The 25,687-nt window shown below is 42.0% G+C and overlaps 2 protein-coding genes across 8 annotated transcripts in view; one reads left to right on the forward strand and one right to left on the reverse strand.

Annotated features, from left to right (window-relative positions):
• The window catches only part of BMAL1 (basic helix-loop-helix ARNT like 1), an 86,464-nt gene extending 83,097 nt beyond the window's left edge, over positions 1 to 3,367 (forward strand). For all 5 annotated transcript variants that reach the window (XM_014602270.3, XM_019476822.2, XM_019476821.2 and 2 more), the window contains 2 exons: positions 1,568 to 1,670; positions 2,596 to 3,367. In XM_014602270.3, the coding sequence (XP_014457756.1) occupies positions 1,568 to 1,670; positions 2,596 to 2,756 (264 nt within the window). In that variant the 3' untranslated portion in view covers positions 2,757 to 3,367. The remainder of the gene's footprint in view (positions 1 to 1,567; positions 1,671 to 2,595) is intronic.
• A 318-nt stretch (positions 3,368 to 3,685) lies between these two features.
• The window catches only part of BTBD10 (BTB domain containing 10), a 39,041-nt gene continuing 17,039 nt past the window's right edge, over positions 3,686 to 25,687 (reverse strand). For all 3 annotated transcript variants that reach the window (XM_014602274.3, XM_014602272.3, XM_014602271.3), the window contains 7 exons: positions 18,406 to 18,599; positions 14,880 to 15,159; positions 10,365 to 10,467; positions 9,344 to 9,464; positions 8,124 to 8,321; positions 6,460 to 6,570; positions 3,686 to 4,821 (listed from right to left, as the gene is read on the reverse strand). In XM_014602274.3, coding sequence (XP_014457760.2) covers positions 4,511 to 4,821; positions 6,460 to 6,570; positions 8,124 to 8,321; positions 9,344 to 9,464; positions 10,365 to 10,467; positions 14,880 to 15,159; positions 18,406 to 18,559 — 1,278 coding nt within the window. In that variant the 5' untranslated portion in view covers positions 18,560 to 18,599 and the 3' untranslated portion in view covers positions 3,686 to 4,510. The remainder of the gene's footprint in view (positions 4,822 to 6,459; positions 6,571 to 8,123; positions 8,322 to 9,343; positions 9,465 to 10,364; positions 10,468 to 14,879; positions 15,160 to 18,405; positions 18,600 to 25,687) is intronic.

Raw genomic sequence — 25,687 nt, forward strand, 5'->3', positions numbered from 1 at the left:
CACTGCTCTGCTCTACCCCTTCCCCTACCACAACCCCTGCATAACAACTGGCCAGAACTGTACTGCCCCCTGACCTATATCATCTGCATGTCACCTACAAACATTGTGCCCAGGCTGATTTGAATTGCGTGGGGAGGGGAGTAGAATACCCCTACTTCTAGGATTCTGGGGAACCTGTCCAAGGTCTCTGCAGCTTTTAAACAGCCCCTAAGCCAGGTGTTCTCAACCTTTTTGTTCCTGAGCACCCCTCTCCCCTGCATACTATAAACCCTCTATGGCCTACCTGTGCATGGATGCAGTGGGCAGGGCTAGACACTGTGGAGCCCTGGGGCCCCACTTGCCTGAACAGCAGCAGCATAGAGCCTTGCCTTCCTTGCCCGCAAGATGGAGGCTGTGGGCCAGGCGGGGGCCCATGGGCTGTGGACCCCCAGTTGAGAACCACTACCTTAAGTCACTGGTGATTTTTATTCCATTCCTGGCAATTAACTTGGAGGCCTTGAACAGCTTCCCATAAACCCAGAAATAGGGGAACCCAACCCCTCTGCCTACTCCTTCCCACCCCAAATCAGCCCAGGACCCAAATGCTGGTCAGTTGCCATGAATGGAAAGAAATGGATAAGCAGCTCAGGGGAAAAATGCTGTTTAAAAGTGGTAGAGATTTTGCACAGCCCCCCAAAATACTCAACTCCCCAGGAAGCCAGAAGCTGCAGTCCAAGCACCTTCCTACTTGGTCACTCCTAGGGAAAGTCCTAAGGCAGTGGCCTCAGCCAAAGACCTTGTGCAGCCCCCTTTAGCACCTAGCCCCCCTCCCCCAATGCAACCAGCCACCCTTTCTCCACCACCCCCAATCATCCTGCAGCATACCAAACCCTGGTACATTGACAGTGGTTGAAGAAAGTGATGAGTGGTTAAGTGGGAAGTGCTCTTTAAAACCGACAAAAGCTCCAGCAGCCCCAAGTGCAGGTAGGGTGGCACCATGGAGATTTTGGTAATAGTGCAGAAATGGTCTTTATTGAACTCGGCATGAGAAGGAACATCAGGAAATTGCAATTCTGGGCAATTGATGACATCATTTTCCTCTACCTTGGTGTCCAGCCAGTTTGGGTCTTCATCTCCTGCTCAGGTAATACTGGGGAAACTGGACCACTTACCACTGAGAGGCAGGGTATTCACTACCACCCCCTGGTGGTGGTTTGACAGCGCTGCAGTGCCTAAAAGGTGACTTATATGCTCCCAAGATTGCGAAGTAGATGTGGACACTGAACTGGGACAGTTATGAATCAGTTCCCAGTCACTGACACTCTTGGAATAGTTCAAGTGTTGTCTGTTAGCAGCAGTAAGGTAACTCATGTGCCAGGGGCTATTTAACACGAAAGGCTGGTCTGCAGGAAGGCTGTGCCAGCATTCACCATATGAAGGAATTGGGATGTGCAGTTACTGAAGTAGCTTTAGTATACGAGTTTCTATCCTAACCCTTATCTTGGGACCCTGACTTTCCCGATATGTAACACATGCTGCTGTAATGTCTATTGGAATCTACAACCTTACATTTCCCATTTGTATTTAGATTCTGAATGGTGGAACTCCAGACATTCCTTCGGTTGGCTTACTATCTGGGCAGATCCAAGACAATTCTGGTTATCCCTATTCTGACAGTTCCTCCATTCTTGGTAAGCAAAGTCACATGGTAGCTATTTGTATATTTTAGCCTTGTGCACTATACAACTAACTCTTGCTTTTCTGAAGCATCCACTTAAGCATATGTGAATTTGAGCTTTACATTATTTTTAGCTATATTTAATACCAATTAACAGTCTTCAAGTAGAAAATTCCTGAATCTGCCCATAGGAATAACAGATCAGCCTAATTAGCAGCATGTGGGGGTGGATTGGGAAGTTAGAAAAACTTCATAAATGCCCCAGCCAGCCATGATTACCAGCTCATTTATTTTGCTGCTTATTTTGTGCTGGTTGAAACAATGAATCTAGTTTCCTACAAAGCAAAATTCTTAGGGTCAAATTGTTTTATAAGGATCTCCCCTGTACTATTGTTAAATCCATCTGTCTCCAGTCTTTGCTGCTCTTCTCAAAAAGGCTTTGGACCAGCTAAACACCTTGTCTACCTGCAGATGTTTGGATTCAATTGTTGTAGGTTAAAAGCCATATTCAGTTCATTTGCTTGCAAACTCAAACCTAGATCCCAGTTTTCTAGAGTTGAAATAGCTCAGGCTCACAACCAGTGTGGGATATTCAGCACTTAATGTCCATAGTGGACAGGTTTTTTTGGTTTTATTTATCCCCAACCCTTGTCCTCAGGACACGGTGACATTTTATCCATAAGTATGTTAAGGGTTTTTCTGGGGGGGGGGAAGAGACTGGGGGGGGTAGAGGTTTGGTCAGAAATGAGGTTCCAGCTGCATCCTGAGCCAGGGAATGGGTTTGATAGCAGAATAGTCAGGCATTCTTTTGTCTAACCTCCTTGATTTGAGCTGACATTTTTTCTGAGCAGTCACTTCCAATCTGCCAACTTTTCTAAACAGAAGCAAGCCAATATAATCACATACTTTACTTCAATTTCCTTGTATTACTTTCACAGGGGAGAACTCTCACATAAGCATAGATATGATAGACAATGACCAAGGATCAAGCAGCCCCAGCAACGATGAAGCAGCAATGGCAGTTATAATGAGCCTTTTGGAAGCAGATGCAGGTCTCGGTGGCCCTGTAGATTTTAGCGATTTACCATGGCCCTTGTAAATACTACACATTGCTTCAACAGCTGAATATCAAAGTGCATTTATTGGTGGAGTTCTACAGTCTGTGAAACTTGTTGGATTATGAGAAGCTTTTATGTCTGAATTTCATAAAAGCCATATCAGAACTCATCCTACCTTGTGTAATTTCAGACAAAGTGGAGAAACCCGCTACAGTGTTTTTGCATCATTGATTTGGTTAGCTGTGTATAGCTTGCATTACTTGTATATTTTGGATTTAAAAAAAAAAAAAAATCATTGTGAGACTTGGCACTGGCATCATTGGTAGCTTTTATATGCAAATGGTCATTTCAGATGTATGGTGTGTTTTTACACTACAAAAAAGTCCCCATGTGGATATTTCTTACACTAATTGTATCATAAAGCTGTTTATTCTTTCTTGTAAGAATCCTTTACTATAAATATTGTTAAAGTGTAATGTATTAGACAGTTAAATATTTTTAAAAATAAATGTTTCCCTTGTTCTAAAATGGAGCATTTACTTTGATAAAATAAATTTGATAAAACCCTGCTTAAAAAAATATGCTAGAACCTATTTGATTGCCTACCACTTTTTTATATTTTGCGGGGGGGAATAAACATATTCACTCTAAACGTTTAAACTTTACCTCATTGCTTTGAACCTTCTCTCTCGCACTTAAATTGGTAGCTGTGCTAGGTTATTTTGTTAGCTTAGTTTCATGCATCATATGTGTACGTATATCAATTTACTCAAATAGGAAAAAAGTTTAGCACTGTTGCTTTTTTTAAGTTCAGATTTCAGGCACTGAATGGAAGAGAAAAGGAAATCTATACACGGTTATTTCAGTCCTTAACGTTTCCTCCTTGCTTCAAGGCAAGAAGGGAGGAGCCACTGGAAATTCTGTACTATAAATTCACCACTCATGCCCTCCTGAATTTATCAGAAGCAGGTTAAAATAATGGAAACTTTATTTGAATGAACCTTGAGTTTACAATTACAATCATTTAATAATCGAAGAGCAAACCATTTGCATTTTCTTAATCCACAACACTTATGAAAAATTTAGTAAATAAATAGTTCTGTGAACAGATTAAGGTAAGGCAAAATTTAAGATAAAGCCCCTAACAGTTGTTCACGACCCCTGAAGATGGCTCAAGCTGCAAACAAGTGAAAAAAATTCACTGAAGAAATTGGAGTTGACCAAGATGTTACATGGGTAATTGAATTTGCCCTCAATCCAAAAACCCCTGTGGGAAGGACTTGTTTTGTGCTCGACCATATGCAATACATTTAAAAGGGTCAGTCTATTCAGAGCAAGTTATTTACATGTAACTGAATAGACAGACTTTGATAGAAGCACTTTGTTTAAGTTAGCATTGTGCAACATTTATAAAAAATGGCTTTGAGAATTCTAGTTATCAACCATTTAAAGTGCTACTATCAGTTCTGCTTCTTACCCACTGCGTAACAATATTATTGAAACTACCCACCAGATCCCATTGTTTTGATGGGCCTAGAGCGAGGAGAGTCCAGCATACAAATAACCAATGTCACAAGCCTACTGGTAAACAAATACACGTATGTAACTGGAACCTCAGGTTAGAGTTGTACTCTTTAAAATTATGGTCAGATACTCCTTTGGTCTTTAAAAGAGTCCATACTGCAATATCCTAAACACTTTGTTACACAATGAAGAAAAGCAGGAATTGCAGTGTAGTATGAGTTGAGTACAGTCACCTTTTAAAGTAGCATGCTTCTGTTTGAGTAAGTCTGGATCAGAGTCCTGGATTTTGCCCCTCAGGATCCACATCGTTGTTGTTGGGTGGAGGATGAATAGGCAGAATATCTAGCTCATCCACTTGTGGTGTGGGGTGCATTACCACAAGCTGGTCCTGGGGAATATCTGCTGCAGCTGCTGCTAGATTTGTAATAGATTTGCTTTTTACACACTGAAAGTCAACATGTCGACTCTTTCCTTCCTCCTTTTCCCATGACATGCGAATGAATGGCCTCTGGACATAGTTGTAAATCACCTCGGGCCTCCCACCTGGTCGCTTCTTCACTTTTTCTTTGTATGTGGGGTAACCTACAAAACATTAGGTTGACACAAAATAAGAAGCTCTCTTACAAGCTAGCCTCTCAGTGTGCACACAGCCAGTAAGAGGAAAGACTCTAAAAAGGAGCAAATCAATTTCCCTAAAAATATGCTGAAGTTTGTAGGAAGTTGCCCCCCCCCCCATATCCTGCATTCTCTTGCCTTAAAAACAGGTCAAAACCTTGCAAGTGTCAGCTGAAATACAAAGCAAATGGATGCTAAGACCATTTATTCACAAGCCACTCCTTTCAGACCTAGAGAACCAAGCTACCTATTGTTCCATCCTGGCAGAGCCCAATAAGTGATTTTCTCAGAAAATATGGCCTAGAGAGTAAGGGAAAAGGCACAAGATGAAGTCCCCATAGTGGTGGTACTACAGGCTGCTGTCCCAAGTTCCCTGGGCTGGATCCAAAAGCACTGTTTTTCCCTCATTTTAAGTAACTTAAGCCACATACAGACATTCAGTTTCTACCAGAACCAAAGTGTGTGCAGATATTTGAGCTTTTTCTCCCAATACACAAAGCCTCTCTGGGAGAAAAAAACCCCAATTACAATGACATAGAAATTGCTCCTGGGAGTTTCCTGAACAGCTGCACACTTTCCCCTCAGTTCAGCTTCTAGAGACCAGAAGCAGTACAGCCAGGGGAAAGGTTCTGGGTCTCTGAAGGCATAGGGTAACCTTTGTCAGGAGAAGGTACAGGGGAGAGCTGCTCCCACCTCCTCCTAACTTGAATTACAATGCTCGGTTGCTGGGCACCATGAGCTGAGCAGCTCCATGCCTGCTTCAGACACCAGAGTCCCCAGTGTGAGAAGCAAGCATTGGGTTTTGGTCAGCTGCTCCAGTCCCGTGGGAATAGGAAGACTGGAGCAGCCCATGTTTTTCCGATTCTAGCAGTGGAAAGTTTCTGCTATTAGAACTGAACAGTTGCACATGGCCTTAAAATACACATGAAGTTAGTGCTAGTGGTTCAAAGACAGGCAAAAAAGAGCAAGAGAAATGCACTGTTTTAGCCACAGTATCTATCAGGGTAACTGCTGCCACAAACAGCCCATCATTACCCAAGTCAGTGAAGACCACCCTTTCTGGCAGGTGTCACAAATTAACCCTGCACCCTCCTTAAGTGCCACTCTGCTTCCCTTCCTTTGCCTAATCCTCTGCTTTTCTTTCTGCTTTCTGCCTCATCTGTTGCTGTGCTGCTTGTCCCCTCCCTCATCTGCCACATGCCACTTGCAGCACTGATACCACAGTTTGGCCACCCCTGGTATAAAGTGATCCTTCTTAATTTGTATGAATATTTTCAACCCCATGCCCAGCATGCAGAACCAGCCACACTGATGATAGGTCAAAGAAAGCACTGCAGCAAGATGACAAACTAGAATTTGGATATAAGCAAGGAATGAACAAGTCAGTTTCTGGCTGAGGTTCCACTCCACATCCTCCTACAAACAAGGCTGCAATACTGCAGAATAAATCCATGCCATGAGGTACTCCAACATTTAGATCCTCTTATGCCTCAGATTAATCTAGCACAATGGGTAGCTGATGAGTTATAAAAGACACATTCTGCAGAAACCAAATCAATACAGAAATGCCCTTTTAAAATAAGAATCATTTAAATTGCTACTTACCTTCAATACCCAGTCGAATCTTCTTGAGACCCCTTTCCTTCAGAACAGATTTGGCCACATCTCTGTTTTCAATGTACTTGAAGAACCTGTATAACTTTGTGCTGTAAATTACTTAAAAACAACAAAAAAAAAAATCCACATTTCAGTGATAAAATTGTATTGTAAATTTGTAACCTGGGCTTATCTTCTTAAGGTTAAAGCAAAAGCTAAAACTGAGCCCCAAGCCACTAAATTCCCAGTATAGTTAGCAGGAAAGCAAACCCAAGAATGAAGCATGAGTTCTTTTTCATTCTTCGGCATCTTCAATGTCACTTATTTGAGGAAGACTCATTAAAAGGTCTCAGAGTACATTTTGTAGAAGACTGAAATCTGATGGTGGGCTGGACATTTTTTCCTATTGGTGTCACTTATGCTTTTGAAAGAAATAAGAATGGGAATATGACAAGACTGCAGAGCAAACAGGAAAGCCCCAAAAACAAAGCTCCAAGTGTGCCTCTGAATATTCTAGGCACTGCTGTCTGCCCATATTAAAAATTCTTACCAACCTGCTGGCAAACAGATTAGAGATAGCAAGTTTTGAACGGAGGCTAAATACAGATTTGCTGCCCCGACCTCTTCCCTTTTCAGATGGTATGCATTACATCTAGGAGATTCACATAAAAAGCTAAAGCAGCCATGTAAAATTCCCATGTTAAGTGTGCTGTAAGGCAAAGTTGTAGACAGTTTTTACCCCTTTAAGATTTCTGAAAAGCAAGCCTCAGCCTTCCTGTGTTACCCTGCCAAAGTGGCAATACCGACATCCAAGCTATTTTTTACTCCCCTTCTTCCCCCCTTGAATATTTTGGGAGGCTGGAGTTTATTATTACAATTCACCATGATAGTTTTGGTAAGCTTTAAAAACAATCAAACAACACTCCCCCCCCCCCCCCCCCCCCCTCCAATCTAAAATGTCAGAGCTTGCCAGAGTGAAACAGGAACCCTTTATAAGATGCCTTTTATTTTATTGGAGCACAAAATTAATTCATAGCCACATATTTGAACATAAAATGCCTAAAGCTATCATGCAGGTGATTCAACCACCTACAATGAACACCTTCAAGAGTAAATTGGATGCTTATCTTGCTGGGATCCTATGACCCCAGCTGATTTCCTGCCCTTCGGGTGGGGGGCTGGACTCAATGATCTTCTGAGGTCCCTTCCAACCCTAATGTCTATGAAGTCTATGAGCAGAAGGGCACTTCATTAACAATGGCCAATTTATCTAAGCACCAAACTGTTAAAAAGAAGCCAAACAAAAACCTACAATGAAGACAACACCAGGCACATGATCTATTTGTTTTCTAATTTACATATGTGTTTTACACAAAATGGTCAATAACAACTGTTTGCCAATTGATTCAGACTCACTATTTTAAGGTACACATCCCTTACTTTCTGGTGCCCTTTTGGTAAACACTTTGCTTTGAATGGATTGGAACTTAACACTATTACATTTGTTTAACGTTAACCCCAAATTACATGTCCACTACCAGAATTAGATATGTTGTAAAGCTCTGGTAATAGTGCTTGTGCTTAATACTGATGCAGCATTAAAGCACATGTGACAGTACTTTGGTAGAGGCCCTTATAGTTAAATTCAGTGCTAAGCATAAAGTCAGACTTACTTTGTGAATATTCTTCTCCCATCTGTGGAGGATACTCTTCATCCCAGTCTACCACATCATCATCTGTAAGCACCACAATGTGACACTCTCTCTCACCACTCTGGGCACTGGCTACCATTAGTGGGAGAATCATTTCTTCCAAGTAAAACTCAAACTGTTTGCGAGCCCCATCATTTGATAATTCATGCATAAGAGCACCTAAAAAAAAAAAATCAAACCCCAAGAAGATTTTATTATTTGGAAGCTTGCTAAAGAAGGTTTGGCTGGAATTAAAAATGGAACAGAAAAAAAAAAATCAGCTAAGACATTGTGTTTGGTGCTTTATTATGAGCAAAATCAGAACCACCTTTCAGTTTAATGACTACCAAGAAAGTGTGTCAAAAGTCTGTGTTAGGAGGACTCTTGCAGTTTGCTATCCCTGTCATATACAATAATTTGATTATTTCAGTGTTGTATAGGGATAAATCTGATCTTGAAAATCATTAATATTGTAATTATTTATAAAAAGTATTTGAACCAATGAGTACAGACAGTGAATCTCAATTCTAAAGTTCAAAAGAAAGCATCCTAAACCTCAGATGTTACTCTTTCTGCTAAGGGCATAGCAAGTGATGTTACACCATCAAGAAACTCATTGGGCAGTATCATAGGTGGCTGTATACACCCTTTCCACAGAGTTCACACTTGTGAGCACCAGCCCTTTACATGGGACATTATTTTGAATTTTATTCCAGTAATAAGTTTAGGAGTACTGGAAATAATTCTGCTGACATACCTAAGATGCAATAACGTGCAATTTATGACCAAAACAGCTGTGCCAGCAAAAGCAAGACTGTGCTTCTGCTATCATTATAGCTTCTCTCTCTTAATTTCTAATTAAGTAACACATGTGGAGAGCTTTATGTATACACCACTTCTTGACTTTGTTCCCAGAAAGATTTGTGCTGTCAACCAGCTGCTACTATTTCTCAATTTTACACAGGGAAATAGTGAACAAGGAAGGGCTTAATTTTTAATGACTCTTGATTGAAAAGATGAGCTGCTCTGGTACATGGGGAGATGGGAAGAAAAGATGGATCTTATTCCCACAACAGTTTATACATTCCAGATTATATTCTAGTATTATTTTACTGTAATATCAGAAACTTTAAAAAAAAAAACCCTAGATTTATGTTAACATCTGTTCACTACCATTCTGTTTTCAAAGAATCCATACTTACTGAGATCTCTACATTTGATAGTACTGTATTCAAAGGAGATACACAGGTAGTCACATGCTTCTCTTAATTCGGGAATAGATATTCCATTGGGACAACGTATTACCCCAGTTTTGTAGTAATCCTTATAACAAAAATTTATATATAAATTATTGAAGCAAAACAACTACTAATAAAAAACAATTAATTCCTTATTACAGGACCCTTTCATATCAATAAACTTTATGTTCCCTCTCCCTCCCCTTCCAAAGAATAGAGACTGAACTACATATATGATTAGACATTAAAACATATTTATCCTCGGATTTACCAAGCTTTCACAGTAAAAGGGTAATTAGATTAAGTATTTTAGGCTTAAGTATTTTAGACATTTTAGGCTTTTATTATTAGCACTTACCATTTAAGTATAAATTAAATGTATACTGTTTATTATTTACACATCATTCAGTTTCTGCTGCAACACAGCTCAGCCAGCAAGGCAGAACAGCAGATGAGCCACACTGCAATAGTTAGAGGGGCCTAATTCTCTTTAAAGAGTGAATTATGCTATTTTCTGCCAGGACATATGCCACCTGGAGAATTTTTTTTTACAATAAGTTATGTTAATAAGTGTACTCTGCTGCAAAAGAAACAAGAATGAGAGCTGGTAAGACAGACAGATGGTATTTTGAATAATTTTTGCCCCCCAAAAATGGAGGTTTAAAAATCTTCCAGGTTCTTTGATTGTTGAGATTGCACTAAACCCCAATACCTACAGATAGAAGAACTGTATTTAAATATATGGGGGGTAGCCTCTGACAAAGTTAATATTTTGACAATCTTATGTTTGAGACAAAGTGATGCACAACAAGCAAAGAGAAACATTACCACCAAAAGCTGTCCAATTTGTGTTCTATAGCTGCGTAAACTCCACCCCCCAATCTCAAGTGTTCAACTTTTCTAATTTTGGGGAATCAAGAAATCTAAACCAACAGGAGGTAAAGTCGTACACACATCATCCCTGCTATCTGAAATAAAAGTTTACCAGAATAGCACGAAACACAGTGGAGCCAATTCCTTCAGCTACTTCATACTCTCCCTTTTCATTAGGACGTGTGAAGTTATGTTCTCTGCCAGATCCAAACATCCTGTTCAGGAAATGACGATTAAAACTCATTTCAGATTTCCAAGAAACTTTGGATATGATAAAACTACAAATGACTTGACAGAGATTTATGATCTGTTTCATAAGTTATAAATAAGCTATAAATAAGGTTTTACAGATGCATTCTCTTCAGTTAAGTCTGAGCTAAGACCACTGGGGAACCCCTCCACTGCAAATGCAGACTCTAAGTTAAACTGTTTCTAGGTAGTAGGGCTCAGGAAGAAAAGGCAATCTCCATTCTTCCATGCTACACAAGCTGGGAATGCTCCCATTTACGGTTTAGAACAGAAACATTTCATTCAATTCCTTGGAAGAATGGGTGTCTAAACATATATTTACCTTGGCTATTCTCACCTATATCTTTTAAAAGAAAATCTGCTTGAAAACAAGGTTAAAAGAAAAAAAGTGATAGAGTGACACAAACAGCCCTGAAAGACTTCAGTGGAGAAGAAAAAAAAAAAATCAAAGACTTGGGAGATGCTTTTTCTGTTAACAAGAGGATTAGACCAAACACCTGGCACCTCAAATGCCATCCACCTACCTGTTTAAAAAGGTAAAATTTTAAAAGTAGATAGAGTCCTAGACAACATTCATCTTCCCTCCAAAATTAAGCAATTCAACTCATTTCTAGTCTGTGTCTATATCTCCAGCCCCTCACATTTTATTCAGATTTGTTCATTCATCTATTCCTCACCCTATAAAATATCCCAAATTTCCTCTTTCAGTGCTTTAAGTCCCAACACTAACTTCCTCCAGCTGAAAAGGACAGCATGCAGCCCCTCGACGAACCCACAGAGTTGCTACCTTGAAAACTGCTTCTGCTCCATTGCAGGAGCAAGAGGCCTGCACTCTTCTAAAGACCGCATGCCTGGCCTCCGTAGCAGACCTTGCCTGGGAGCAGAGGTGCCCAGGAATGCCACTCAATCACTACCATTATACTCCTTCTAACTGCGCCTCTCCTCGTCTCCCCTTGGCTTGTATCTTCCTTCCCTCATTTCTTTCTTGGTCCATTTCTCATTGCATTTCTGCTCAATTCCTGTATGTGTTTTCCCCCATAAGGGGTACATGGGCTTCCACAATGAAAGGATTTGCCTCTGCCACAGCTTATTGAGACTGTACAAACTGTAGTTAGCGCTGGTGATTACAAATGAATGAACCTGCAAATATTATAGTGATGTGGCATAAGCAGAAGTCTCTGCTGCAAAGCCACACACACACACAAAACTCAACGCATCTGAATATCTAACGAAAGTCAGATACCATTTGAGAGAGAAAATACACACTTTGAGTGTCAAGTGTCCCTGTGCATCCTACAGACAGAGGAGACTAGACAGAGAAGACTAATAGGTAGGCCTCAATCTTACCTCTCTGGGTTTCAATAGTTTAAGGTTCAAACTATTTTATGCTTTTTAAAGAAACCATATCCACAATTTGACATTCTACCTTTGGGATGAAAAGTTGTATTCTTTTACAGAAAGGCCTGAAAGCATACATTTTTTAATTTTTTTTTTTTTTTTTTACACTAGGGATGCACCAATAAAGATTTTCTTGGCTGATACTGATAACAAATTATTCACCAGGCATATCAGCTGATACCAATCTGAAAGCCGATTTACAGGAATGCAGCCTGGCAGCGCCCTGCAGGTAAGTCTAAGGAGGGGAAAGGGTGTGGGGGGGGGGGGGAGGGGGGACAGATTGAGGCCCCCATTGGGAGGGAGGGAGCAAGGCAGCAATAAGCACTGCCCAGCCAGGGCAGTAAATGGGACCCCCCCACCCAGAACCAGGAGCAGGATAGAGCCACGTGCGCTCTATCCTGCTCTCAGCCCTGGGTGGGGGGGTCCCATTTACTGCCCTGGCTGGGCAGCACCTGCCCCGGCTGGGCAGCACCTGCCCCTGCCCCACACTCCCTCTCTCACCGTGAGGGCCTTGATCTACACCCCCCCCCCCACACACACACACACACACACCCCTTCCCCTCCACCAACTTACCTGAAGGGTGCTGCTCTCCAACTTGACAGGCTGCATTCCTGGCCATGTGCATGCATGCAGCTATGCACAAGCACATGGCATTCAATCAGTGACATTAAAAAAAAAAGCTGATAGCAAATAATGTTAATTTTCCTTTTATCACTGCTGATCTGATATGCAACTGAGATATCAGTGCACATCTACTTTATTTACCACAGCACTATGATCTAGCTTTTATATTTTGCTTTAAGAAAGCACCCAGTTGTCAGTGTTCCTTCTAGATGTACATGTACACAGTAAACACTGATTCCAAATAACTTTTGTATTAACAAGGGGTAGAACTAGTTCAGTGAGTGAAGTGGAACTTTTATATAAATGCCCTTTTAAAAAAGGAAGTCAATTTTAGGATTATGAAAGAGAAAAGCTCATTGTCTACTAGGCTTGAGGCAAAGCCTAGTAGACACTTTCTACTTAAGCTCTGCTCATTCTTTCAGTTTCAAGTAAATGGGTAAAAAAAGCCCATGCCTGGAACCTGAAAGTTTTACTCAGTGCCTCATATGCTATTACAGACAAGAAGCAGCTTTAAAATAAAGTTATTTTTAAACCACTACTTCCATAGGTTTTATTAACCTAGTTTTGAACCTGCAGAAATTTAGAATAAGCTTGTTCTTTTGACCAGTCCCTGAGGATAGATGAATTCATTTAACAGTGTTTGCCAATGGGAAAATTCTACTGTGTCACTCACTGTATATCCGTACTTTAAGTCAGTGTCAAGGGCAACTATTCTGTTATGTTGCTTTACATGGATATGCAATTTCTGTTAACATGCACAAAGACATCAAGCACATTCCTTTCATTTATGACATCACCTCATTTTTTCCTAAGAAGAAAGGAAGCCAAAGATGGAATATGGAACATCGGGCAAGATTCTCCCTCCTGTTTTCACAAAAGGACAATCCAGTTACTACTACTTCTCAGACAGGCAATTTAAACCGAAACCCAAGATTGGTAGAACTGAGGGGAAAAAAAACCCAACCCTACAGCTCAGTAGGCACTGCCACCTGCACATACTTAAGTTATGACACCTAGGACCTGTGCTAACAGACAATTAAATCTCACATGAGCACACCTCAAGACTCAACGAGAGACTGGCACCGCTGCTCTGTCAGCACACAAAACAAGGTGCTTTAACATGGACACGTGCCACTTACCACCACAGTAAATGGCCCACCATTTATACAGGAAACGTGAGGGACTACCCGGAGCTACACTGAATGAGCCACAGGGTCTTTTCTTACTAAATTTAAAACCCATACCCAGAATATGAAAGTCATTCAACTATCTGCAACATACTTAAGGATGCCAGCTTTTTGCTGACACTGATAACAGCTCTTATTGCAAGGACATCACCACTCAGGCTTACAGAAAGAGAAAACTGTTTCCAAGGACAAGAATGTAATGGCTTTCATTATCTTTAGGATTTGGCAACTGGAACAAGATAATCCATATTTTCCTAAAAAGATTTCTTTCATTGTATTCTAAACACTGGTTATGCTCCTTGTTTTGTGCTATGAAAGGAAAGACACAGAAATTGTCCAGCTAATCCCTTATACTAGCTGCTTCAATTCAGAGCTAGTTGGAAAGTCTTGTGCTGATTTTGGAAACAGCCATAAAAAATATGAGTACTACAACAATGCTTCCAATTTATAAATGAATACTGAGCTTTTGCTTGGATAGTTTATTAGCAACAGTTCCATTTCACAAGTTTCTCCCTATAAATTTAAATTGTTACTAATTTGGTCATAAAAATCACATGCAGCCACTGGAATAAAATTCAGTTGCGTTGCTTTTTTGTATTTGAAAGGTAAACAGATATAAAATGGGGTGCTCAACCTCCAGCTCACAGACCAAATGCAGTCTGCGGAGCCTTAGAATCTGGCCCGCGGGGCTCCCCACAAGTTGAGAAATTTGGCAGCACGGGAGCTGTTACATTCAATACGGCGCCTGCCAAATTCCAAAATCCCCAAGCCCTGCACAGCAGGTTGGGGCCTGGCCGGGCTAGACCACGGCCCTCCTCCCCACCCTTGCAGTTAGATCGGGGCTCTCTCCCCTCAGCTGGCTCAGGACTGGGACTGGGCCATGCCCCCTATGCTCTCCCACTGCTCCGCATGGCTGGATGGGGTCCCACTGCAACTGCCCCAGATACTGGATCAGGACCACCAGCTGGATCCAGGCTGCAGACAGACTGGGCACTAGCCATCCAGTCAACCAGCCAAAAAGACTGAGCACCACTGATATAAAACAACTGAGCACACGGGCATTTAGGAAAAGCTTAATTTTCTTTTTTTTAAAGCAATTCAAATAGCTTCAAGGAAATGTTATTTCGAACATGCTATTCCGTAATTATAAAATAAAAATGGGACCAACCTGCCCAACATTGTATTAGGCTGCGCAGTAAAGATGGAAGGGTCTACAACAAATCTCGTGTTGTCCACTATAAGCGTTACTCGTTCAGAGGTCCGTACATTCCGAGCTCCCTCTTTTCCATTCTCATATACAAATACCATTTCCCCACCAATCTTGCAGCTCCCATCTGAACTTGACTGGCTACTGTTTCTACTGCTATTCCCAACACTGGAACCATTTGGGGAGGTTTTCTGAGGGCGAGGACTGCTTGGTCGAGACGAACTGTGATCCTTTTCACGATCTAAAATAGACAATGAAAATCAAAAGCAAGGGCAAAGGCAGAGTCCTAGGTTATCTTATGTCAAAGACAAAAAGATGAATGAAAAAACTCAAGTTACCTATTTGGCAATGCACCCAAATCGTGTTCTATCTGCAACTAATAATTCCATTTAATGTTCCAATTATTATAGATTTCTTTATTTTAATGTATTTATTTACTGAAGATGGCAGCCTCTGTTCCAGCAACTTGGAAAGAAACTACATATTCTTCTCAAAAAGTTGAGAACATTCAGTATGTATGGGAGAAGACATTATAGGCCAGACACACTAGCTGGTGTTTCTTTTTGGATTGTATATATATTTATGCATGTATATATTTTATTCAGCACTGCTTCATCTACAAGGTTTAGAATTATTTCAGAGTTTACATTTCAATCTTTTTTCCTGGTAAAGCTGTAATCAGTTCTGCTTCAACTGATAAAACAACTCAATTCTGTATGATATCAGATTTTGTTTATAAACAGTAAATTACAGTTAAATGGAGAACTTACGACCAGCAGAGAGAAAGTGGTGGTAGCAGAAGGAAAGCTGTAAGTTTCCCCCTGAGATATGTTGTATTTAAAAAAGCTGGTAAGAGGTTTTTAGATACAGCCCAGTAAGTATAGAAAGTTTTTGTTTGTTTTTTTTATTGTTGTGCTGAATGATTTCAGGAATCAGTGATAATTGCTGAATTGCTTAGCCTATATAGTAGTTGCCAGAGCCATTCACACTCTTCAGAACTGAGGCAGTTCTCAAAAGGACACCTGCAGCATATGCTCTATTCTGCATCAGTTCTGGGAAGACTACTTGTCTTTCTTTGCATCTTTTTCTCTCTGCTTTCTTATTCCTTGCACTGTTGCAGTACATGCATGAGCGCACACAGACACAAACACGTGTGAAAAAAACCAACACTAGCTTCTGAATAGGGGTGCACCAATAGAAATTTTGGGGGCCAATACCAAAAGCCGATATTTAAGGGTGCATATCGGCCAATACCAACCTGATTTCTGATATGGCTGCCTCCAGCTGGTAAGTTCAGTGTGGTGGAAGGGGAGGGGGGAAGGAAGGGGCGTGGGAGGGTAGATCAATACCCCCCGTGGCAAGGGATGGGACAGGGGCTGCCCAGGTGGGGCTGGGGAGCAGCTCCCACTGCTGCTTGCACCCCAAGAGGGCACGGGGGGATGCCCCCCTGGATCTGCACGGGGTGGGGCAGGGGCTGGGCTTTGAGCAGGCACTGGGAAGATGCTGCATCCACCCCAAATTTCACCGCCGCTCCACTCCCAGTGCCACCGCTGCCAGCCGGCACTGGCTCAACACCCCACCTGCTGGGAAGAGTCACCGCCCCCCGCTGGGAAACACCTGCCCTGCCCCCTCCTTTCCTCACCTCAGGGGGCATTGATCTGCACCCCCCTCCCCCTCATGCCCCTTTCCTTCCCCGTTCCTTTCTACCACACCGGACTTACCAGTTGGAGGCAGCTCTCCGTGCTGCCGGCTGTGCCCTTCATTGTCTGAGTGCTGTGATGTGGCTGCACGCAGCACAGGCATTTATCAGCCAAATTATCAGCCCCATTGGGCCAATATCCAATACAGCCAGTTTTCTTTACAATCGGCATTGATCCGATATCGGACTAATGCATTGGTGCACCTCTACTTCTGAATTCAGGCTGGGATCTGGCCTATAATGTTCCTTTACCTACAAGCTAAATATCTGCACTTTTATCTACATATTAAAAGATGTGGAGGTTTAATAACACGGGTTTTTTAAATATATCACATAGTAAAATACAAGGACGCTCATTTTTAGAGCTGCTTTTGAAACTGGTAAACAGCTAATGTTACTGTTCCTTGTTAATGCTGACATTGTTAACTCTTTCTGAAATGACAAAGGGAAAAAAAAGCCTTCTTCTAAAAAATACTGTTTTGTACCCTGATGCAAAAAACTTTTTGTACATGTTTCATTCTAAAGACTAATCTTAAATCAATAGGATTATTTCTGAGTCAAGTTATATAATAAGTAGTGTTTGGAGAACTGGGATCTAATTTGCAATACTGTGTTTTGTCTACAGTGGTTCTGTAAATTAAAATTAAAATCTACCCTACCAGTAATGACATTTTTAAAAATTTATAAAATATTGAACTATGATTGTAATAGTACAGGTCTTAAATAAGATTTCTTGTAAGTCAAAAGTTTTTATATTTAAACAAAAAAAAAAAAAAAAAGGGGGGGGGGGGAGAATAACTCAACATCCCAAACCTGATCCATCCGGGTCCAGAGTCAAGTGGTAAAAATGATTTAAAAGATAGGGAATGGCATGGGGTGAGAGATGTTACAGGTAACAGGAACAAGGTTTAGTAAAGATATTCAAAATAATAAATTATATATAGATTTGTTCACAATATCACAAGTTGCAAGAACATGAACATCTGCCTTGCCATTTTATCATTAAACTGATGATTAATAAAGAGAAGTTGAAGAGTGTTTGGTTAAACACCGCCCCCTCCCTATACACACTTCCTCCCTTCTTCCCCACAACAGCACTGAATAGTTCCCGAGTTCAAACAAACTGAAGGGCTTTAAAAAAAATAAAAAGAAGAAAAGGGCATTTTCCAGGCCCCCCCATCACTCAAATATTTAAGAAACTTTAACAGTTAGATCCATGCTCTAGCAACGTATTATTTTATAGCTTATTGTAACTTCCTAGAAATTATGAAAATTAAAGCAGCAGGGGGTAACCTTTGTGGCAGGCATGTTACAAGTTAGCCCTGAATCCTCACACAGTGCTAGTCCAATCCCCTTCCTATTTTCTGCTCTCTACTCTGTCCTCCCTGCTGAACTCCTGCTCTGCTTTCTGCCCTTTGCTCCCTGCCTAATCTGCTGCTGCATTGCCTGCCCCTTCCCTGATACTTTGGCATGCCCCACGCAGAGGCTGCCTGTGGCACTCATGCCGCAAGCTGGCCACCCCATACTAGAGCATCATACTGATACTGGAGTCTCATATGAAAAATAGGAATGACAAACCAAAAGGTAACAGAGAGAAAATCATGCCTTTGGGACCAAGTAGAAATGTTGGTAGTACGGGAAGCCTGCGTTAAAACAAACAATTAGCAACACTTTTAAAGACTCCCCCCCCTCCCCCCCCATATTGTCCTTCTACAATGAAAAAGTAAATAAAAAGTTAACCAGATTAATGGATTACATCTTTGAAACATGCATTAGACTCCAACATACCTCCATGATGCTGTCTTGTTGGTGAAGTAACGTTCCTGATGCATGGAGTGAGCTGAGACTCTACTCTTTCGTGGGATGAGTCACGTGATCTATCACTTGACCTTCGTCTGTCTCTTGATCTCTCATGTCCACCACTAGCACCATGGAGGCTCATTTTTGTGTGGTCTACTCCTTTAGCAACACGAGATGCGGTACTAAAAGAAAAAAAAAAAAGAATATCTACTCAGCAATCTACAATCTTAGTCAGAAATAATCCAGAATACATTTAGTATTCAAAGCTTTATTTGCAATTCACTCAAGGGGCTTGAAAACTAGATCAATGCTACTTACCTCCACTTCTTTGCTACACCATTTCTATATTTCCACTCCTGCAGACTACTGTTTAGAATCACAAACAAATAGCAAGAATTAGGTGTGGTCGATCCTACACAGCTTGGCCAGCAGAACTCAAGTTCCACTGGCAATACTATTAGTGTATCCAGACTCACACTCCCCATTATGGAAGAGACCCTTCCTTTTTACGGTTCTGCAAGCAACAGAAAGCTTCTGTTGCCACAGTGAAGCTGCCAGAAGCGCTTAGAGATGTGCCCATGCTTTCTGCTGGCTGTCTGTGGCCTCTTTAAAACAGCTGGTCCCTTCCAGAGTCCACCTTGCACAATGTCAGCAGCACAACCGCTGTAGTGGAGCTGTGCTGAGCCAACAGAAGTCATAAGAATGGGGACACATTTGGGTAGCTGCTGTTTATCAGCAGAAGGCTGGCAATGTAGACAACACTGAACTAAGTACTGAAAGCTAACTAAAGTAAAACGCCACATACTACTTCATGGTTTGAATCTGAATTCACAGAAACATTTGCAGACCTGTAAAGCCAAAGCAGAACTGAGGCACATAATAAAAATAGATTACTGCAACATAATAAGTAAATAGTTAAACAGACAAAACACACACACACACAATTTGCTACGAAGACAATGCCATGCAATTAAAAGAAAAAGGTCAGGTTTATTGCAAAATTGAAGAAGCTTGTGAGAAAGCTTTTAGATAAATAAGATGGATATATTATTCTAAAATCCTATTCTGTTTCCCCTGAAGTAAAACATCCCCTTCAGTTTATTGCATGAGAAGGGTTCAGTCTTACTTTGGCATTTGAAAAAAAAAAAAATGAATTTAGTCATTTTTTGTTGTGCTAGTTGAAAGAAATTGGAAATGAAGTAGCCCACAAATCATACCAATCCAGCAAACTAAGCCGTTAAAACTGAAGTTGTTAAAAAAGAAAGGTCGATGGTATTGTTAGTAAGAACTACTCGCATATACTTTAACTTTAGCTTGACTGCCTAAGGTAAAGTTTAATCACAAGGCTAATGCAGGTCATATTATGTTGCATTTCTCCATTTAAATAAATTGATTGAGTTACTCACACATGCAAAAATTTCAAGGTGCATAATTTCAAACTGTATCAAAGAAAGATACTTAGTTTATGGCACTTTAAAATACATTTTTATTCCCACTACTGCAACATGATACACGAGTCCTAGAAGGACTATGTGGAAACATTTAAATCAGCTTCTTAGCTACGCTCCTATCAGCATAGACGTGACTTAAGTTCCTGAGCTTTTTATTGTAGAAGTGCACCAATACATCGGTCTGATATCGGATTGGTACCAATATACAGAAAATTGGATGCATTAGAAATTGGCCCAATGGGGCTGATAATTTGGCCAATAAATGCCAGTGTATGCACACAGCTGCAGCGCAGCACTCAAGCAGCGAAGAGCAGAGCCGCTGGCAGCGTGGGGAGCTGCCTACAGCTGGTAAGTCCGTTGTGGTGGAAGGGGAGAGGGGGGTAGATCAAGGCCCCTGTGGTGAGGGAGGGAGGGGGCATAGGCAGGCGCTGCCCAGCCAGGACAGGGCATGGGACAGGGGTGCAGCTTGTATGTGTGGGGGGGAAATGGCTCCTGTTGCTCCTTGCACCCTTGGGGGGGAGAGGGGGAGGGAGGAGGGAGGGCCATGTGCCCCCAGTTCTGTGTGGGGCAAGCAGGTAGGCTGGAGCTGTGGGCTAGAGCTGGGCTCTTCTCGCCAGGGTCTGGGCTCAGAGCAGGGGCTACAGAGGGGGCTGCAGCCACCCCAGATTTCACCGTAGCTCCCTCCCAGCACTGCTGCATGCCTGGCGCAACCCCGGCTCTTCCCAGCGCGCAGGAGGACATGGGGGTTGAGCCAGGCTGCCTCGGGCGCGTGGCAGTGGCGGTGCTGGGAGGGAGCTACGGCAAAATCCGGGGTGGCTGCAGTCCTCTCTGTAGCCCCCGCTCCAAACCCAGCCCCCAGCAAAAAGAGCCCAGCTCCAGCCCGCCCCCTCAACCCATGCAGATCTGGGGGCACATGCCCCGCCCCCCCCACCCTCCCGGCGTGCAAGCAGCAGCAGGAGCCGCCCCACCCACGAGCCACGCCTCTGTCTCATGTCCCACCCTGGCAGCACCTGCCTCAGCCCCCTCCCTCCCTCACCATGGGGGCCTTGATCTGTCCCCCCCACACCTCTTTCCTCCCCACTCCCCTTCCACCACAACAGGCTAACCAGCTGAAGATGGCTCTCCATGCTATATCAGATATCGAATCAATATTGGCCGATATGCTGCCAAAAATCATATATCTGTATCAGCTCCAAAAGTCTCTATCCGTGTACCCTATTTTATTGGATATCAAAATCCTACAGAATGATACAAACAACTTTAATCTAGTACAGAATTAGCCAATAAATCCTATAATGTGCACACCCAGTTGTTTTCTATTTGTTTGGGACCAAGAGAGGCCTCAAAAAGCCACTTGCTTACTAATTTATGAAACCCACACAACAATCACAAAGAAGAGAGGTTAAAGAAATTATTGCATTAGAAGGCAATAACTAGAATGACAACCCAGCTAAGAACTGAACAGGGCATTTTATAAAAATGCACAAGCTAGAGCAGTAAGTTTCTGAAAACTTGCTTTAAAAGTGATTAGAAATTATCCAAGTAGAGGCAAGAAACTCAAAAATTACTCCAAAAAAAAAGTTAAGCACCCAGCATGGCACATTTCAGTTTCCGATACTAAAATGATAGACGCAACATACAATTTTAAATACAGTAAAACAAAAATCTTAATTATCATCACTAGTTAGGCTTGATACCAAGTCTGATCCAACACAAAAAGAGGCTACTGAATACCCAAAAGAAAGTGCTGGCATGTACTATTTATGAGATTTAAACTTTTAATTTTCCATGTATCAAATAGAATTTAAAAGAATCTATATTTCTTCCTCACCAACACTGAGCGGGGGGCCAAGAAAAAAAAGTTCATATTGATAAAGGAGAAATGTGGTGCAGAGAAAAACTACTGCAATACTGTTTCCTGCCAAGCTTAAAATACACTGTATACCTTATTGCATTTTCTGGATGTGAAGCTGGCCAAGAAATTACTGAACAATGTCAAAAACTTAAAGTCTTGTTTAAGGAGAATGAGGATCAGATATATATTCCAAATGAACAAAATCCAAGTGGCCGCTTCAATAGAAACAATATTTTTGTAAGACATACAATATAGATGTATGCATATTCCAAAGTAAGCGTTTATTATCAAGATTTAAGGATTGCTATAATGTCCTGTTTTATTTTTCTACTGGGAAAGGTGAGTACAAGTTAGGCTCACCACAAAAATAAAATTTGCAGGAGAAGTTTCCAAAGTGAAGTCTGAAAACCCTCTCCTTTTCCTTATGAAGGTATTTGCATTTACAGAGTCAGTATTGCAAAATATCTGCAAAAGAGAAAAGAAATGATGGGATGCAGCCTAGGGTTAAAACCAGATTAGCAATAAAAATCCATAATTTTTACACGAATCTAATATGCTGAGTTTGCACTGTGCATTATGGAAAAGTTCCTATAGTGCCTTAGCAAGGGAAAGACTGCTCAGAGCAGGTCTGTCTGAATCAGGGGCGGGCAATTATTTCAGGCAGAGGGCCACTTACTAAGTTTTGGCAAGCCATCAAGGGCCACATGACAAGGAGCCAGGGGCAGGTAAGTATTAATTTTCTAAATTTTATAGGGGCCTCGCGGGCCGGATAGAATGCCCCAGTGGGCCGCATCCAGGCTGTGGGCCGTATTTTGCCCACCCCTGGTCTGAATAGTGGCCTATGAGCAGTTAATCCGCCACTCCCCCAGCTCCTACTCACTGCTCTTGGCAACAGCCAAGAGCTCCAGGCTATCCATCCCATTTCAGCTTTCTGTGCCTACCCAGGTTGTGGCATGGCATAGTTTTCAGTGCTGAAGAAGCTCATGACATGGCACAGCAGAAGAGCCTGTGGCTACTAAGTTAGGAGGAGGAACAAGGCCACCTACCGCTGCTATGCAACAAGGAAAGCAGCACCATCCACCTGGGCACCCAAAGCAAGGGGGCTGGGGGGGGGGGGGTCCATGGCTCACACGATTGCAGAAAAAGGGGTGTTCAGCCCCACTGGTGCAGCTTGCATGGAGCTTGACCCCCAGTCGCATCAAAATTAGACAGCCTCAACTCAGAGGTCATGTACATAGAGGACCTCCATCTGTGAAAGAAAAGTGTTAGCATATCTAATAACTACCTACAAAGGTCAGCAATGTTTCCCAGTGTGAGCCAGAATGGGTGAGCCTTGGGCCTAAAACCTACAAGCACTAGGACCCAGCCACCTCCAAGATTTCTCTCTGCCAACCAGCTGCAATGCAGTGGCAGTCCCACTCTGCTAGAGCCTATGCTGCCCAGCTGCAGTGCGGCACAGGGAAAGCTCCCTCCACTGGAGCCCCAGGCACCTGACTGCCACAAGGCAGGCGGAGAGCTCCCCTCTGCCAAAGCCCCTGGTACCCACTGCTGAATGCCACAGTTCAGTGGGCCAGATACAAACTTGCTGACCCCTGATCTATGCAACTTGGCTCAAGGGGCAAGAAAACACCAAGCATGGAAAATCAACTACAGAATCATTATATCCACAATGCCAGGTTTGCTTCTGGACAATATTTCAGATGATGAAAACGGCCCCACAGCAAGGAGATAAGACTGCCTTTTTCCTGTTATATTGTGCAAACGATAGGCTTTGGTGCAAGAGACACGAGTCAAGGGAACTTTAAGTTCATCCTCATACATAGGGGAAAGCAACCTACTGCCTGCAGGCTGGACCTGGTCCATGGATGTGGGGCTGGAGGCACTCTCCTCCTGCTGCTGTGGAAAGAAGCACCAGCTGCAGCACGGTCTAACACAAATTGGGTCACCCTAGCCTGCAGCCTAAAAAGGTTGCGCACTGCTGTCCTAGACAATGGAAACAGATTTTACTGTATTCTCTAGTGTAGGAACCTGTTTCATCCCTAGTTAAAAGGAAGAGGAAGTCCTTCAAAAAGCCCACAAACAAGTTATTTACAGGCACATAACCTCCCAGGCAGTGATCTCAAGAGTTTTTAACAAACCAGGGTGGGTCTTGATCAAGGATTGCTAGACAGAAGAATCAAAATGGGTGCTACAGGAAATAGTGCTGACTCAAAATTAGCAACAGACTTCCTTATTAGTCATTCCTGACTGAAACATCTTACTATTGAGTTGTCATTATGTTACTGGGAATGCTTTTTGGATAAGAGTTAAAGTCCATTTGAAGTGCTATTCCTTCACCTTCCCTCTACAGCAGGGGTACTCAAATATTTCCAGCTGCACTTGTGGACACAGGCACATATGAAGAATCCTAGGGTGGGGGACAGAAGAATGGACAGGACAGGATGGGATGGAATGGACAAATGACCAGGTGGTAGCATATAAATGTAAGACTTAAGTATGCAAAGCAGACAAACACTACACCGTCTTTCATCTTAATTACAGCCCCTTAAGTGTCAAATGTTCATCTCATTGTTGAAACAAATCAAGAAACATTCAGAAAAATATTTACTTGGGCAGTTGAATCTACCTGTCCAAATGAAAAGTTCCATTCATCTGATCATGTATGCTACAGAAAAAAGAATATCGTTACTGAAATACTAACATGTTTAACCAGTAAGCAATATAGTTAAGAAATGGATGGGAAGCTCAGCCTCATGCTTTGGACTGTAAAACTGGAGTTAATAATCTGATGTGGCTTTTTTTTTCCTAAGATTTTTCTAACCCTAGGTCAATTAAATAACTTTAAATTTATTTTACCATTTAATATTGTGAAACTGGAACTCTGCAGCATTTAGGCTAGTACCTGGGACCCTATGAAAAGTTCAACTGAATAGTACAATTTTATGTCATTCAGCCTGAAGCATGGATAAAGTGAACTATATTTTAAGTTGTTAAAGAATTACAGAAGTAAAAACAGTAGTACAAAAAGAATTTAAAATACAAGAATCAGCAGAACCAGCTTAAAAAAAAAAGATAATGGATTCAGAAAAATATATATATACAAAAATGCAATTACTACCCACTAAAATTAAAGTTAACAAATTATCAGTTTTAAAAATAAACCTGTCACCTGCAGCCTTAGTGAGTATGTGTAGGTGCTAGAATCTCGCCAATACCCAAGAGACTGGTTTAGAGTTACTAAATTATGCTAGTTAGTAAACACAAAAAAGAAATATGCTGCATTCATTTGATTAGTGTAGTATAGTTTAAATTTATAACACTTGGAAGTATACTAGCAAACATATTCAAGTAGGTTGGATCATCACATATCTGGCTTTGTCCGCAGCGGGATTTCAACCAACAGCATAATCATGCTAGTTTAGACAAGCCCCCAGATACATACTGGGATTTTCTGCAAAATAGGTGTGTTGCTAGAACTCCATTACACTGGTAAAAAAGCCTCTTACAAAAGTCGAGCAGCCCCCAGGTTGTGCCAGTGACAACTGCCATTTATAGCCACTTTAACTATTCCATACACTAGAGGTTTGTACCAGTACATCTAGACCACAGGTTCTCAACCCCCGGGCCGTGGCCTGGTGCCAGGCTGCGAAGGGTTGGCTGCTGGACTGGAAGTCCAGAAGTGACTGGCATACCACGGACCAAAAGCCAACCCCTTTTTTGTACTCAGTATGCTGGTCCACAGTCTAAAAAGGTTGAGAACCACTGATCTAGACCAGAGGTTAACTCGGGGACGGGTGAAGTCCAGCCCACAGTCCAGATCAGGCCCATGGTAGACTCCATTTTCCAGAAGCCCCTGTCCACTGGTTTCCATAGAGACCCCAGTAGTGGCAGCATCATGACAGTGCAGTGCCAGGGTTTCCATGGAGACCGGCCCCAGCAGCGCTGCTCCAGGACTGGGATCTTG

This window comes from Alligator mississippiensis, chromosome 2, assembly GCF_030867095.1.
Source record: "Alligator mississippiensis isolate rAllMis1 chromosome 2, rAllMis1, whole genome shotgun sequence".
Classification (NCBI taxonomy): domain Eukaryota; kingdom Metazoa; phylum Chordata; order Crocodylia; family Alligatoridae; genus Alligator; species Alligator mississippiensis.